The sequence below is a fragment of the Chaetodon trifascialis genome, chromosome 8 (genome assembly GCF_039877785.1).
Source record: "Chaetodon trifascialis isolate fChaTrf1 chromosome 8, fChaTrf1.hap1, whole genome shotgun sequence".
NCBI lineage: Eukaryota > Metazoa > Chordata > Actinopteri > Chaetodontiformes > Chaetodontidae > Chaetodon > Chaetodon trifascialis.
The window spans coordinates 28,862,417-28,876,532 of record NC_092063.1 but is presented as its reverse complement, the minus strand read 5'-3'; the positions used below and the strand labels follow the sequence as shown (position 1 = coordinate 28,876,532).

General features: G+C 38.6%; 1 protein-coding gene across 4 annotated transcripts in view; it reads right to left on the bottom strand.

Annotated features, from left to right (window-relative positions):
- The window catches only part of vps13d (vacuolar protein sorting 13 homolog D), a 261,953-nt gene that overhangs the window by 183,616 nt on the left and 64,221 nt on the right, over nucleotides 1-14,116 (bottom strand). For 3 of the 4 annotated variants that reach the window (XM_070967714.1, XM_070967715.1, XM_070967717.1), the window contains exons 38-42: nucleotides 8,638-8,778; nucleotides 8,351-8,476; nucleotides 6,584-6,658; nucleotides 3,823-3,925; nucleotides 2,868-3,020 (exon numbers count right to left, since the gene is read on the bottom strand). In XM_070967714.1, the coding sequence (XP_070823815.1) occupies nucleotides 2,868-3,020; nucleotides 3,823-3,925; nucleotides 6,584-6,658; nucleotides 8,351-8,476; nucleotides 8,638-8,778 (598 nt within the window). The remainder of the gene's footprint in view (nucleotides 1-2,867; nucleotides 3,021-3,822; nucleotides 3,926-6,583; nucleotides 6,659-8,350; nucleotides 8,477-8,637; nucleotides 8,779-14,116) is intronic. The other variant, XM_070967716.1, reaches the window with a different exon arrangement.

Below are 14,116 nucleotides of genomic sequence, written 5' to 3'. Positions count from 1 at the left end.
CAAGTAACTTTAATACTCACATTCCTCAAGGCACCAGCTGAGGAGGGGGACTTGCAGCCGTCTCCAATTCAAGTCTATTAATCGACCCTAAACCTCAATTCTAACTCATTTGAAGTCCTTGTTCTTAGTCTTTCACACCCTACCTTGAGAAGATGACAGCCAATTCTATATGTGATACTGTACTACACTCCTAGCCTGTATTCTGAATTTTAATCTGAATTCTTAGAGTTTTCACGTTAAGTCAAGATATGTGTCCATACTTAAGATCTATGCCATATTTCACTCATTCCATAGATTTAAATGTGCAGAACTCTCTTATCAGTTTGTACTTATTGATGCTTCCAGCACAGTAGCAAAGATTTAGTGGTGGACATCCCACATTATCAAGTTTAGACCTCAAAACAGATAAAGTAAAGTATTGTAGGTGATGTTAATAATCATGTGGATGTCTATGATGACAGTCTTAGTACTTCATGTATCTGATAGTGCTGTAGTTAAACTTAAGGAAGTGATTCCATTGGAATTAAACTAATGCCTCAACATAACGGAGGAATTCTAACTTAAGTCTCAAAATTATTCATCTTGTTGATTGTGGTGCAGGCTTCTTATGAATGACACTTGACTCTATTACCCATTTGAAAAAGAAAACAATAAAACAAAGGAGGTCAGCGGCACGGTATAATCTCCAAACCCACAAATTCACAAAAATTTGAGAAGATCGTTGTTTAGCCTGGCAAAATAATATAAAAACATATAGGAAGGCCATCTGTGACGCGTACGCCTATCATTCATCACTAATAGAGGAAAACCCTAAACAACCCCATGTTTCTTCTCAGCATTGTACCCAGGTTGACAGTTATTTTGTGAGGCAGTTGGATTTGGACAATCACAAGATCATTTGATAAAGAAGGTATCTTGCAAGGCTTCACGTTATGTGCTTGTGGCCGAATCACAGTGGTTATGACCAATCAGTGTCCTATGATGAATTCCTGGCAGCTATCAGGGTTGTGATTTGGGTGTGACACACAACTGTTTGTTTGAAAACAACAATGGCTGTTCCTAAAGGGGTTAGCATGGAAGCCACTATAGTTTCAGGTGTATCATAACTAGAGAGTATTTCTTCATCGAAAGAAGAGCACAGAATCAGACTGAAGGCTTTCCTCGATGGAAGATGTTTTTGCTATCCTCCTGGTGTGCTTCAGCTGTCCTACCGCATCATAAGGTTTGTTGATCTGATTGATTGAAATTAGTTTGTGACAGAGTTAGACAGACAGATGGTTCATCCAATCACCTTCCAAAGATTTTCTGAAAAAACAAACACACTTGTCTCTTCATTAGTTATCTCTGACCAGGATCGGTCCTTTAACTGCCACATAAAGCAAACTTAAATAACTGTTTTATCACATACACTGGCATGAAGAAATTGGGTTCTCTTGGTCAAAACCTCTGCTACTGTGAATAGTTAAGTGAGGAGGACCTGATGTCTGAAACATTTTTTTCAACATTTTAAGCAAGAAAAATGTATTATTTTTTGGATAATTGTAGAGGAAAGGAAAGGGAAGGAGAAACACACAAATGTTTGGGCACCCAAAGAGATTTCAGCTCTCATAACTTTTAATATAACAATTAGCTTTTAAGGGCTATTGCTTGTTCACAATCATCAGGCAAGGTGATGCAAATTTCAAAGCTTTATAAATATGCTGACTCAAACCTTGTGCCAACACTCAACAGCAACAGGCTCCTCTCGGCAGCTGGCAGCTAGCACTCGGAAAATTAAAATAACTGATGTACTCAAAGCAGGAGAGGGCTATAAGAGTATAGCAAAGTGTGTTCAGATAGCGTTTCCTCAGTTTGTGATCTAATTACGAAATGACAGGCAACAGGAATAATGGAGGTCATGTTGAGGTTGAGCCGACCAAGAAAATGATCCAAGAGAACAACTTGAATTGCTAGAAAGGCAAATCAAAATCCTGTTTGAATGCAAAAGACCTAAACACTTGAGTGGTGGTGTGCTGTTCTAATGCACATGAAGTTAAAACAGAACTTTCTGCCCCCAATCAGCTAAGGTATGTTTGGAGAAAATGAACACCTCTCCAACTGTTAAACACTGGCTCGAATGGATGGGGGATATTTCATTGATAGGGGAAGAGACGTCACACCGCCTGTGAAAAAGCTGAAGATGCAAAGAGGATGGCTTCTACAACAACATAACAAAGCTAAGCACACTTCAAAATCTACAACAGATACAGTACAATACAACACATGTTAATAACTTAACATGTTCTCTGTGCTGCAGTTTTGTGCTTTCTCGTCTTGCTCTTTCTGTCGCTTTCTGCAGGTATTTTTGCCTCCGGAACTGTAGAGCCTGGATCTGTGTTTGCAAGATTACTACGACTACTACTACTACTAGTATTATTATTATTACTATAACTTTCCATCTCTATGTGGAATTTGCATTATGCTACTGTATGTTCTCTTTACTCTTAAAAGGGAGTCTTTCTTCGCTATTGTCACTGAGTGCTTCCTCATGGTGAGAATTGTTTGGTCTCTGTTAATAATATTAGACACTGTATGGACCAGCTTTATATGAAAAGTGACCGCGGGTAAATCTGTTTTGATTTGGTTTGCTATATAAATGAAATGGACTAGACAAGCTGGCATGTCTCCCTGCAATCAAGCTGATTCATCACATTTTAAAGCATAATAGAGGGGGAGAAATAGAAATAAAAGACAAATCTGACAGTGTGTGGTGAAATGTTGTTAAGTAAGAAAGAATGATGCCAGCAATATTATATAAAAGTATCATAACAATTTCATACTCGTGGGATGAAATCTACAGGTGCTGTGAATGTGAATCAGAACTGTACCGGTGGCGGAGCTTCTCACGGGCTTCGAACTCAAAGGGAATCTCCTCCCCAGGCATGACCTCTCTCCACTGGCTAACATTGTGAGTGTCATCAGTTCCTGGGCCGTGGACATCTGAGATGGAATCTGCACTACTGCTGTGAGACAGTGCCACCCTGTAGGGAACATGTGAAAAGCTTTAGCTTGAGAAATTTATGAGAGATCAGTTTTTGACATTGGAACTGTTGGTCTCATTTGTCTAAGCAGTACCTTGAACAACAATATATTCTCATAGCTTTAATAGCTAGAGAACTGAAATCTTTTGTTCTCAAGGATGTCCTAGAGTAAGTTCCATGGGATCATTACTGTCAAAAAGTAATGGGAGCATGAATACGCTCAGTTAATTGTAACATTGTAACATGCTTATTACTGTACATCAAGAGGTATTTGGCTCAATTTATTGTCAATCTCGACAGCAGTTTTTGAGATATCTTGCTCTGGACTAAAGTGCTGAACAGACGAACAAACCAGCTAATATCTCCATCTTAAGAACTGTTGACACATTTACACAACTTATTAGCATGCTGCACTGATCCAAAATTCTATGCTGAACATATGGAATCTGATGCAAATCCAACAACGGATGGTGATGTGATACATTGTTCTTTCATAGCACTGTTTAAATGACACCAAATTTGGCATTCTTATATAGTCTGTCACACAATAATGTTATACCAAATCGGCAAACCAAAATAGGTGATGTCACATATTTTCTTGCAATTACTATAACAATAATGTTTTTACCTCCACAAATGTTTCCAATTACTTTGCTTGCTGAAAACTAATCAGCATAGCGTGCTAGGCATCAGTAAATTCAGTTTGTCTAGTTATCACTCAAAATCTCCCAAACGTGCTGTACCAGTTTGCAGTACATGTAGTTAAGGTAACATACGGAGTTGTGGTTGTAGTTTCACCTACCTTGTGGGGGTTGTAGTCAGAGTGGCAAACCACATGGTACATCCTGTGTGGTTGCGCAGAGCATATGGCACGAACGGCTGCCTCCTCTTGGACAGCTTGACATCTGTTGGAAAATTAAGTGAAAAAATAGAACATGAGTATGCTAGGCCTATTACATTATTCAGCATTAACTTTGGTAGTTTATGTTCAATTCTAATAGTCATGCACTTACTTTCATCCTTACTTTTCCTTGAGACTTAAAATCACAGCCAAGGCAAAGGTACATTAAAATTCTTTTATTTTAAGTGGGGACCAGACAACTGGTCAGCCTGTGATAACAACTGTACAGTACCCTCTGTGGCTCTGGAGACTCACATCATCAGGTGAAGTTGAAGATTACAAACAGAAAATAGAACAGAAAGCCTACATCATGAACAGTGGGTGTGAAAATACACTTTAAGCTACTTTATCCAGTGTTTCTTGAGTCTGGCACTTACTAAGGACTAAAAGCCATGATATATCTGCTCCACCTGCTTTGATGTTTACCATTCCTTCTTTAAATGTGCCCCCAACAACATAAAAATCATTGGAGTACCCCTGTAAGAAAGGCAACTTGTTTAGAAAGGAAAAATCCTACTTCTGATTTTTGTAATGTAAACAATTATGACCTTGGCCTACTGATAATTTTTCATGTTTTACACATGAATAGTCTGTATATTGTAGAAGTTAGATTGAATTACTAATCCCATGAATCAGTCAATGAATTGTAGTTGCCCTTTCTCACAATGGTGAGAAAGAGGACAAAAGGACATTCAATGAGGGAAACAGGATGAAGGGGGAAATTTAGGGTGCGATTCATTGTACCTGAGGAATTTATGGTATAGTATGAACCCTGGGAAACGATGAGTGCATTCCCCCAAATGGTCATTGTTTTGAGGGACTGATTTACCAATACCAGGTGCATACGACAACCAGTTGTCCTTTTTGTTGCTAAACAGTATAAAAGCCAAGACATTGTAGAGATCTGCAGAGAACACTCCGCATGAGTCTTCCCTCCATGCTGCATGTATTAAAGAGACCTGATTCATCACACCGAGTCTGCAATTCTTCAGAGAATTAGCAACTCTCAATGATCAACAGGGAGAATTTCTCTTACAGTATACACATCAATACGTGGAAACAACTATGAAATAAAAGCACACAAACAAACAGAAACTATTGATCAAAAAAGATTTTCTTACAGGCCACTGAAAAGAAACGTTGCACAGCATTTTGCTCTAAACAAAAACTACCACAGAAACAGAACATCAACTCAAAAGAAACTGTTGCAGTCAGAAGCGCCAGATGATCTTGCTTCTCTGAACTTAGAAATAGAAATTTTAACTGTTCAAGAGAACTTTTGACAGTCTCATGGACAGTGTGAAGAGCTCATTTTCTGACTTTTTTTTTAGTGATAAGATGCTGGCCATCATAACGAACATAACTCAGAAAAGGATGGAGAATGTACCACAAAGTATAACTCAAAATCCAAATGCACCAAGCACTGCTTTACAGCAGGGGACCTGACATGATCAAGAAAGTTGTCTGTGAGTTAAAATTCTTTACCTGTGCTCGTGATCCCATTCTCACTACTTTAAAAGTGCTTTTGAACAGTTTCGCAGAGAAAGTTGTAACAATAATTAACCACTCACTGTTCACAGGCACCTTTCCCACAACTTTTATCCATGTTTACAGGCTTGCAGCATTCTTCTTTGCTGTCTTTGCTGACACATAAGAGCTGATCTTGGCATGTTACTGCAACCTGTGGATTCCAGTCCATGTGTTTATGTTCTTTTTTAAATTTTTCTCTTTGTTGTGAAACAATTTGATTTAGTGAGTGATATAAACTACATTACATTTAATGACAATTACCAAAAAGAAGGGTCATGTTTATTTCTGCCTTACAGAGTTTTATACATCTGGCTAATGAACAACAGCCACAAACAAAGGAGCAGCCAATATTACTGTCCATTCTACATTTTTTACTTGGCATCTTGCAGCTTACTTGTTGTGAAGGGCTTTCCTTGGGCTACCAAAACAAACAACAAGGGAGATCAGTGCTTGGTTAGGGTTTTGTCCACTACTTCTTTGCTGATTAGGTGATTATAGTTCAAATTTACGGTGTGTGGAAACCACAATTATTAAAAGCCTGGTGACAATTAGAACAGTGTCTTTAAATGCCTTGTGATGATTAGAAAGATGAGGAAAAACAAGGTGCTTCATGAACATTTGGTGTTCGATACCTTTCAGCTTTTTCCCACAGCAGGTCACAGACCAATGGTGTGGGTCAATGCAGTATTATGACTAGCAAATTGATTGGGCATTTCTACTGCCACTTGCTACCTTTGGCAGTCAATGCACATGCATCCAACCGCACATCCACAACATTTGATATGCATGCTCCATTTTCTTTCTATGGAAGTCACTTCATCAATCCATTTCTCATCAGATCTGCACATTTCACTTAGGTGACCAATTTTGAATTAAAAATGGTAAATGTACACTGTATACTAAATGTATACTGCCATCATTTTTGAACATTTTGCTCGCAGAAAACATTCTAAGAGACTTATGACTCTATTTTGACTCATGCTTACTCCAAAGCTACTCTACAAACAAATCGTCAAAACAATGCAAGATGTCTAACACCCATGGGGAGAAACTTATAATGAGTGAATGAGATCAGCAATGCTGAGTGTGCTGCTGAGGGAGTCTGTCTAGGCGACTAAACTCTGAACTGTACCTCTGGAGTGAATCTGCTGCTCGAGGCAGGTCAAACTGGCTGTGCTCCTAGTTCTAAGATGAGCAAGCGGAACACCTGACAGCAGAGAGAGACAGTTACTACACAACAGAGACACGTGCAGAGGGAACACACATGAGGGTTAGAGGTTCATCATCCTCATTCTGTACTCTGTATTGGAAATCAGAATTTCTCTGCAAATGCATACTGTTAAGAATAGTGTAAGTCATGGTTCAATTAAAGTCATCTCCTCTCTATATACATGTGTTAAGAATAGCAACCAACATAACAAAAGTCCATTCATTTCCTATTCAGGTGAGGGACCAGAAGAACTTGGCTGATGAGTGGCAGGTTTTGCAGTTAATTCTACTGATTGATGCTACTCATGCCTTTAGGACTTCTTAGCTCATGTTAAAAAAAAACAAAAGCAGCTAAACCTCCTGTTCTGACAACAGCTCATCAGAATAGAGCAACCCATTAACCAAGTTTCTTCATACAGCCAAAGTAACCATCTGAAATGCAACCAGTCCTAAAACAGCTGCTTAAGGGATTACCAGTGTTATACTGTGTTTTCTTTATTATCAACAAATCCCATGAAAATATCAAAACCAACTATATGTTATTCAGTCATAACACTTTCTTGATACTAATACTGAATTACAGGAAATTAGGCTTTCTATTTTGTCTCTGCGGTAAGCAAATTGAAAAAGCAAAGACAGAGACTAACAACTGAGAGGAGAAACAGATGATTATAATTATAATTCACCCCCCCCCCCCCCAAAAAAAAGAAAAGCTAAGGCTTAAGATTATTCTGTCCCTTCTATTTGTTCTTAAATTAACTTGAATTGTGGATTTCTGGCATTAGCTTTTTTCTTTTTTTATCCAATCAATAATTAATGAATCAAAACAATAATCAACAGATAAGATATACTTATTCCTCTGCATACTTATCAGATATATTCAGTGTTGGTTTGGTTCTGCACATGATATTTGTTGATAATGGGGAAAATAAAGAATATCACCATCAAGACATATAATTTATGCTGGCAACAATGTCTTTCAGTGTGCTTTGAATTGGTACTAGGGCTGCAACGGTATGACATTTTTCTGCAGTAATCTCATCATGATATCATGGTATCAAAGTATAGACTATAACAGTTGTTTTTATTTTCAGTTATAATGACCCTTAAAAGAATTAAATCTGATGTTTTTTTTTGGCTGAACAAACACTTTAATATAATTTCACAAAATATTGTGTCTGGACAGACATGAAACTTGATATTAAAATGTATCTATTTTAAGTTTCTAACACTAATATAATAGAATTCAATACTGCAGATAAGCAAATGTACATGGTATGACAACTGCTGATTTGACACCAGTATACCGCTGCAACCCTAGCAGGCCAAGACCATCATACTTTCATCACTGTGAAGTACAAATTTCAGATTGTGTTGCTATCTTGGCATGTTAATTCTGACTAGCTCTGGTATATCCAACTACAAAGACAACAGCAAATAAAGATGATAACAACTAGTACAAGATAAATTATTATTATATTAAGAGGCTGCATAAGCTTAAACGTTTGAAACAATTACCTGGCTATGCTATTATCGTCTCATTTATTTTGATCATTTTCACATAAAAAATCATTATCTAAGATGCCACATCTGGCCATCCATTCAATCAATTCGAAACATATTTTCAACAAAGTGAAGTTCTTCACTACCCAGTGATTTGTTTGTGTAGCCGTGTGTAGCTGGAACTCACTTTGTCCAAAGCCGGGTGGGTCGACTGAGGAGCCCATCCTGGCTAGGGGGGGCGAAGATTGGGGGGTCTGTTCCTCTTTGCTACAGTAGTCAGCTATCCAGGAGCTCTTGGTGGTGTTGTATTGTTCTGGAAGGAGAGGATAAAGGCTTTTCTGGCTTGTGGGACAAGTTTAAAACTGTAACTGGAAGCCAGCACCAAATAGTTTTAAGTGATCTGACTTAAGATTGTGTGAACCTCAAAACACTTCAAACAACTTGCAGCCTGTGCATGTTTCTTTATATACTCACCCAACAGGACAGAAGTGATGTTTACATCCAGTCTCTGCTTGGCTCGAATCCCCATCTTCAGACGCGGAGGGTGGAGACGGCCAGCAGCCTGCTGCTGCCAGGAAAGGAAGCAGGGCCAGGGCTCAATGAAGGGCTCCCACCCTGGCACACACACGATATTGATTACCACTTTGTGACTTTAAACTATGTTTTATCATTCATAAATAGCAACATTTTTGTTGATCCACTGCAGTTTGCTTGGAGGTCTAATCAATCTGTAGATAATTTCATCATTCATTGCTCTGTACTTCGCTGTTGCACATCTTGATAAATATCAGAATACTTTAAACATAACAAACACGTCCATGGGATGTTGCAGAAGCAAAATAAGCAGTCAACGCCATGGCTTAACATTTCTCCTATGGAACCTCAGTTACAGTCTCAAAAACTGGATTCAGACAGCCAGGGTTTCATACGTCACAACACCTAAGGAACCAATCCTTTCAATTTGAGGGATGGCGCTTTCCAATGCCAATGCCTCATATTAACTATTCCTGTTACATTTCTAACATTGCAGAAAGCAATACATACAATACATTACCACTCTGATATGTTGACTTGTTACCCTGTACATTTCACTCTTCTTTGGAAGTAGTTTCCAGCTGGAACATGTATGGCTGAATTAATCCTATATAACCACTTGCCATTGTGTAGCTTACAGTAGTTAGTAAAACAGACTGCAGGAGATTGAGGCAAGGACTATTTACATATTCATAGATCCATACATACTTAATGAAGGCAAAAGGTATAGAGTTACATCTAGAGAATTTTTTATGGACAAACCCTGTACATAAGCAATTGTGATAAACAGAGGTGAGTTTTTAGGGCTTTTATCAGTGCCAGGAGATGAACTTCAAAACTACTGTTTTAAGTTCCATTTCTTTTTCTTGACCGCTAGGTCAAATATTTAATATTAAAAAGTCACATGACACAGGGCAGCCCTGTCTATAAAAGACAGGCGGGGACTCTTTACTAGTAGCCCTGTAACTACATGGTGTTTTGGTGACAATCTCCATACGCTCAGCATTTCTATTATTTAGTGTATAGAGTTCATCCCGCTGGCTTGGTCTCTGTCTTCAGAACTGCTGTTACAGTTTTTCTCCATTGGTTGGCTCATTTCTTGACACAGAAATTACATTCTCAAAACTCTAAGATCATTTGACAAAACAGTCTTACAGTTCAACACAACAACATAGATCACTTGCAAAAGCTCATATCTCTCCCAAAACTGTTCACTCATGCTTCAAAACTAAATTCCTTTCCCATATAAATAGTCAGTGCCACCAAAATGCAAAGATCCTTCTCAATCGCTTTGGCTCATTTCTTGAAACAGACCGGACGTTCTCAACACTCTTGGTGCTTTTGCCAAAATAACCTGGATGGTTCAGCACAACACCATGGTTCACCTGCAAAAGCTCATATCTCTCCCAAAACAGTTCACTCATGTGTCAAAACTTAATTCCTTTCTCATACAAATAGTCAGTGCCCCTAAAATGCATTGTCCCTTTGGCATTGTGTAAGCACTGCAAGTCAAAATGTTTAGATGTTTTGTCACTATGGCAGAGGGCCATTGAAATATCCCTCATGTCCACCTCTCAGTCTTAGCCCAGTCCTTCATTGATAATGGTTACTGTACTAGTTTTTTTGTCAAGCTAACAGAATACAATTGTGCATAAAACTAAAAAAAAAGACTAAAAATAAAAAATAGGGTTTTACAGTAAGAGTAGCCTCCAAGGTTTGACATCACACACTGCACTGATAATGCCAAGGATATTGTAACCATTATTAAGTAACTTCCATACATTAGAGTAAAAATAATATGTATACAGCACAATATACTGTAATCTAAACACCTAAACAAAAAACTTATATGTAGCCTGTACAGTGCTGTAAGTAAAGCTGGAGTTTCACAACTAACACTTCTTCACTGGTCGCTGTCCTCATCCTCCCTCTCCTGGCCACCGTCCTCGCCCCCCAAGCCATCCTCCTCACCCTCCTGGCCACGCTGCTGTCTATCTGGCCACAGATTCTCGTCCACATCACAGCGTATATTCTCCCTTGCAATGCAATGAGGGAAGAAACGGAGTGCATGTCGCGACCATCCCCTACACTGATTGTAGGGGATTGTAATGGTCCTGGTCAAGCTCTATATATACATGTTTGGCAGCATTCACAATCATGGACAGCACCTGTCAGGTAACTAAAAATACTGTTTGATTTCTCATCTGAGATGTGTGAAACTCCTCTCAAAACTGTGTGAGACTGTCAATTAGTGTAATCAATTTATCAAATGTTCCAAGAGATTCATACATGGTATTCATGTTTTATGTTCTTGATTAATTTTGACAATTGAACAGACTATTATGCATGTGATGACTTATACAATGAAATGATGCTGGTATGTTTTGGAGAGAACAACCATTAGACTGAGAAATCAACAATCAGTTGAGATCAACAAGATCTTTGAAATTGTACTAAATGAAGGCTAACTGAGCTAACTGTAGGCTACCTGTACTTAATCATTTGCAAAGATATTCTGAGACATCGAGACATGTACTAAGACATTTGCAATTTGGTGAAATGAAAGTGGTGAAAAATTCAATTCTGTTGTGAACAACTGCCAAGTGGTTTGGAGGTTTGTCCATGTTATTTTGAGAATGTAACTTCTGTTTCAAGAAATGAGCCAAACCAATGGAGAAAAACTGTAATACTTGTTTCTATATTTAGTTATATTGTGTTTTTATTATATTATTAGAATATTATATAACATGTATTCTATATTAGAATCTATATTATGTAACTATATATTTAGTTATACTTAGTTATATTTCAAGAATTGCTGTTATTCTATGTTTCCTAGTTAAATTTTTTAAGAACATTATTTTTCTTAGTTATTAGGCGCATCCTTATTCTTCTTTATTGTATATATTTTATGTGTATGTTTAAACTGCTGCTGCAACAAAATAATTTCCCAAGTTGGGATCAATAAAGTCTGTCATTTAACGTGACTGACAGGCTAATGCATGTGTCTTCAAAAGCTCTGCTATGCTAGTCAAGGTAAGTATTCTCTCTTTATTAGCTTTACTGGGATCTTTTAAGAGGAGCCCCTTTTCAGATCCCTTTAAGGTTGGACTATATCCAATTTTTGGTACTGTTAAACCCTCCCCAAATATTCCCGTTGTATATGGTATTACCAGCTGATTGGAAATCACACTGGAGGACTTTGATGGAGCTGCCAATTGCTGCTATAGTATTTCCTGCGCACTTCTACTGTAATTTTCCATCTTAAGTTACATTCATGTTTTTAACATATTTTTATATTCATTTTACATTCATTTTTATGTGAAGCACACAGTCCATATAATTTCTTCACTGTCAAGTATTTAGATCAGTATTTCTAGTATGAAAGGTGATATACAACTAAAGTCTTTAACAATTCTTATTAATATTTTCACACTAACAAAATGTGATACTTGTTACAGTGTCTCTGAGCAACATCAGAAATGGAATAGCAAATGTTAACAACATTGGCAACATCACTTGACAACAATTATAAAACTTGAGTGTAGATACAGTGGATGGCCTGCAAATAGTTCAGTGACATGACATAAATTCCCAATTCTAATTCTCAAGGAACAGAGTTAAATCAACAACAAATTGTTTATAGCAACAATCCAGGACAAATATTAATTTAAAGCCACAGTCTATAGCATGCAGCCAGCATATCATATTATAACAAAGTAACAAATAACAAAAAAAGCTGTAATGAAAATGAGCATAAAAGTGTGTTCTACACACCAAGTTTAGGCTTTTCTTTGAGCCTATTCTAGTTTTTTTTTTTTTTTTTTTTTTTTTGTCAGAAAAACCTGCATATTTACTTTTTCAGGCTTGAGTAGGACATGTAACAGACTGACAACTTTGCCTGCAGTACTGAACACCCGCTCTGATGGTGAGCTTCTGGCACATATGCACAATTTCTTAGACTTAGATTGTTACTTCATTGATCCCAATTTGGGAATTATAACTATTTCAACAAAGAATAACAGCAGTTCTTAAAGAGAAAGAGCAACAGCTATAAACTATGCACCAGAAAATATATGTGTAAATTGCAGATGATAAATAAATGTAAACAATAATTTGCATTATTGTAGTAGTGCAAATAATATGTAATGATTGAACTTTTAAAGTTTGAGAGGTTGGTGGAGATCAACTGTTTAAATTGTGTATGTCCTGGGCTGCCCTCAGTATCAGTGCAATACCAGCCACTTTGACTGGTCACCAGAGAAGGCGATCTTTGTCTCTGTTTGAAATGATCCCAAACCACATCAGTTGTATTTTTTGGGGGACCAACATACTTGCGTTTGCCACCTGTTGTTTCTAATTCTTCCTGCTGAAGAGAATCTGTCACAGGACGTGCAATCATGACCACTTCTCAGTTCTGTCATCACTTTTATAGCATCTTCAACCACATGCTGAACATCAGAAAGCTTTCAACACTGCTATTGTTACTCTTGCCAGTTTTGTGAGGTGAGGACAGGCAAGGACAGAGAGGCAGTAGAGGCACCCAAGCTCTGACATCTGTTCCCAGCAGAAGTGCTGGCTTGGTGGCTGCACCAGCCACAGTTAAGAAAGAAAGAAAGACATGCATTTGCACAGCATCGCTCTGGAACTGATCCCCTCGATAGGGGTTGGACTCTTTTCTTCTCTGGAGTCGCCCAAGGTGTGAGGCGCCGGGCGGGTGTGTGGATACTCACAAATCCTCGGCTGAGTGCCACTACGTTTGAGTTTACCCCAGTGGATGAGAGGGTCGCCTCCCTATGCCTTTGGGTTATGGGGGGGTAAACTCTGACTGTTGTTTGTGCATACGCACCGAACAGCAGTTCAGAGTATTTGGCCTTCCCTGATTGGAGTCCTGCATGGGGCTCCGGTAGGGGACTCCATAGTCGTTCTGGGGGACTTCAATGCACACATGAGCAACGATGGAGACACGTGGAGAGGCATTATTGGGAGGAATGGCCCCCCTGATCTGAACCCGAGCGGTTGTTTGTTACTGGACTTCTGTGCTAGTCATAGACTGTCCATAATAAACACCATGTTCGAACATAAGGACGCTCATAAATGTACATGGTACCAGAGTGCACTAGGTCGAAGGTCGATGATCAATTTCGTTATCGTATCATCTGACCTGAGGCCACATGTTTTGGACACTCGGGTGAAGAGAGGGGCAGAGTTGTCAACTGATCACCATCTGGTCGTGAGTTCGGTCCGAAGGTGGGGGAAGACTTTAGACAGACCTGGCAAACCCAACCCCGTGGTACGGGTGAACTGGGAACGTCTGGAGGAGGCCCTGTCCGACAGATCTTCAACTCATACCTCTGGCGGAGGTTTTCTGGCATCCCTGTGGAGGTTGGGGGCATCGAACCTGAGTGGGCAATGTTCA